Below are 3,290 nucleotides of genomic sequence, written 5' to 3'. Positions count from 1 at the left end.
AAAAGAAAAAAGAAAAAAGAAAAAAGAAAAAAGAAAAAAGAAAAAAGAAAAAAGAAAAAGAAAAATAAAAAAGAAAAAGAAAAAAGAAAAAGAAAAAGAAAAAGAAAAAAGAAAAAGAAGAGAATATGGCTACACATGCAGGCAGATAAAAAAGCCAGGCCACTTGAGGAACTCTAGATACAGTTTGTTTTTATTCTTCAAGCAACTGTACACCGAGATCCACGTTTTCTCCAGAATAAAGCCAGACCATGTGAATTCTTTAAAGGTTTAAACCTGTACTACATCCATTTCTATAGGCAATCCAAGAAGAAAATATGAAGAAACAGAATTGCTAAGCTGAACTAAAGAACTGGTACTTACATTACCCCTATATAAACAGCAGCATTCCCATAATTTGGCAGAGTTAGCATTTCATATTTTGGCACATCACTAAAATATCAAATGAATACTCAATTCCCAGGAAGTTCACAACATTATTAATCCCATCGCACTTGATAGACAGCATTTTCAATTCTCTAAACACATATACCAATCCACTTCTTTAAAAGTTACAGTTTAATTTAATTGGAAAGAAGATTTACTAAAACCAGCAATCAAATACTAGCTTATGTGCTCTGCTCTCCCACTTTACTTAGGCAGAAGTCACAGCTGCAGAATTTCCCCAACAGCAAAATTGTGCTTTTGTTCTCCCCCCACCCATAAAAACTGATACAGAGAAAGCATATGTGTACTAGGATTGTTTAGACACTATAAAGCTTTGTACTACCGACTCTTGAGTAAGAAAGGGCAGCACAAGCCTTCAGAGGAGATTGAGACAAAGGAACAGAACAATTTTGTGCACATATGCGTGCTTGTGTGGCACCATTAAAACAAAATTGTAGATATACACCTTATGAGCTTTCTGATATTGTCTCTAGAAAGGGAAACAATACAGGATGATGATAATCTTCACTCTGAAAAAGAATCAACCTGTGGTCTTGGAACTAGTCAGCTCTAATATTTTAGAATTAGTAACAGATTATATACAATATTATAAATATAGTCTAGAATACAGTAATTCTTCAAGGAAGTTTAGCATATATCAATTTTTGTGTTTATTATGAGCACATTTTCAAGCAGACAGGAATAATAAACTGACACAATAAGCAAGTTCTGCTCTCTGTTTAGCATGCCTCAAGGGAAGCTGAAAATATCCCCAATGAACACAAAGTTGAAAAATTCATGTCTTCTTGCTCCCTTAAGATAAATTCCATCCCAAACCCTGAATTCCAACTAAATACACCAGAATCACATTTGGTCCAGTAGCATTCCCCTGCCCTGTGGAAGAAAAAAAACCAAAAAAAACCCAAACAAAAACCAAAAAAATCAAGTCTTAGCTCTAAGAAGGATGCAGGACATGTCCAGAAAGCACCATGCAACCTCTTCACTCTAAAATCCCTGTACTATTGTGCTAAGACCAAATCAAGTTAAGTCACCAGCACACACACAGGAAAAAAAAAAAAAAATTAAAAATCAGAGTTGGCAGGGCAAAAAAGATTACTAAGTTATCCAAGATCTCTTTCTTCATTAAACAGGAATAAGATTTTAAATGTTGTGTCCCACAGACATGTAGAATTCAAGTTCATAACAAATCATTACGTTTCATCTAGCATCCACTTAACTTCCACCTGGCTAACATATCTTTCTGAAAAGTATCTAGTCTTGGAGTGAAAATATCAAGAAAATTAGTATCTAAGATGATAAAAATGTGATTAACTTCATACTCAATTTTGACTTGAATCAGTATGTATCTTGCAAGGAATGAAAGAATCAAATGCAAGGAAGAAACATTTTCTGATTCCTCCCCCACCCCCCTGTTAGGCTGAGCCATTTATAAATCTCTTATACAGGACACTGTAACACCAATGACATTTTAGGCACTTGCTCCACTTCTTCTGTATGCTTTTAAATATTTGTGCAAAGAGTGAGTCATTCTGTATGTATTTTAGTGGAAACATAAATGTAAAATGCTATGTCAGATAAAAATAGATTAAGCTTCATCATTAGTAAGCATATATTAATATATAGCAAGTAAATTCTCTACTGAAGTTGAAGTTAAGAGAAAATTCTAGGCGCTCTGTTAAGCACTGGAATTTAATCTACTGATTTTTAATTCCATTATTATATATCCTTGAATGGATTGTTATGGTTTGGTTCTACAAAAAGAGTCTGTACAGTGTAAATCAAGAAACATACCCGTACAATGAGAATCCATTTGATTAGGGAGAGACCAAATCCACAGATTGCACCATACCTTCCAGCTATGGTATTTGTTATACAGACGGATAAACAAAATCCAATCCAGTTGAAAATAAAAGCCACTATAAAATAAAAGAAACAGTAGCTTCTGTTAATCTGTATAGCTAAGCAAACAGACTTAACATTAATTTCACTTTTAAACTAATAAGGACATGCTTACACAGTCAGTAATTCCCTTCTGGTAATTCAGGCTTTCAGAGATTGACTTTGAACCCAGACATTCCCCATGGTATAGTCACTTAATAACAAAGCAAATGGTAAACAGGCTGCAACCTACTACTTTAAACAAGAGAAAATTCCAACATAAAATAAAGTATTACACTACTACAGAAATCTAACCAGATGACACTAGACATGAAGGGTAAAAGCAAACAAAGGACCATAACATACAAGACTTGGATTAAAATAAAGAAAAAAAACCACCTTGCTACACTTTAATAACCAAAAATATAGTTACATGCACACATACGTGCATGTATCAAGGCTGCATATTCAGCTTTATCCAGTTTGCATCGAACTGAATAAAAGTATCCGCTCTTGCTCTGTAAACATAGTATAGAAATGAAGATAAGTTGAGAAGCTGATGTTTCAGTGGTTACTGTCATCTTTCTATATTCAAGAATAAGAAGCCTTGGAAGTCTTACACAGAAGCTTACGAAATCAAGAAACAAAAAAGGACACTGAACATCATTACTACTGTTACTTCAATTAACACTTTTGCAAAACTCTAGTAGTTTTACAACTTAAAGTTTCATATCTGCATATGTGCTTGGCAATCAACATCATCATCGGTATCGACTTCAGATTGTGTGCACTAGGTCAAAGTGTGGGAATTCCCAATTAGGTGATCCCAGCTTTCAGACTAAATGATGGCAACTAAAAAGAAAACCACCCAAACAGAGATGCTGGGGGACTTGGCGGAAGGAGTTCCAGAGAGGACTAAACAGTGGAAAAATCAAAAACGTTAGGGAAGTCCACAGTAAATATAAAAA

The 3,290-nt window shown here is 34.3% G+C and overlaps 1 protein-coding gene across 1 annotated transcript in view; it reads right to left on the bottom strand.

Annotated features, from left to right (window-relative positions):
- NDFIP2 (Nedd4 family interacting protein 2) overlaps positions 1-3,290 on the bottom strand; it is a gene marked incomplete at its 5' end in the record, with an annotated part of 28,618 nt that overhangs the window by 7,179 nt on the left and 18,149 nt on the right. Inside the window, one exon of the mRNA XM_010087537.1 lies at positions 2,236-2,360. Coding sequence (XP_010085839.1) covers positions 2,236-2,360 — 125 coding nt within the window. The remainder of the gene's footprint in view (positions 1-2,235; positions 2,361-3,290) is intronic.

This window comes from Pterocles gutturalis, unplaced genomic scaffold (genome assembly GCF_000699245.1).
Source record: "Pterocles gutturalis isolate BGI_N339 unplaced genomic scaffold, ASM69924v1 scaffold15356, whole genome shotgun sequence".
Taxonomy (NCBI): Eukaryota; Metazoa; Chordata; class Aves; order Pterocliformes; family Pteroclidae; genus Pterocles; species Pterocles gutturalis.
Note: the sequence above shows the minus strand (reverse complement) of the source record. Positions and strands in the feature narration are given on the sequence as shown.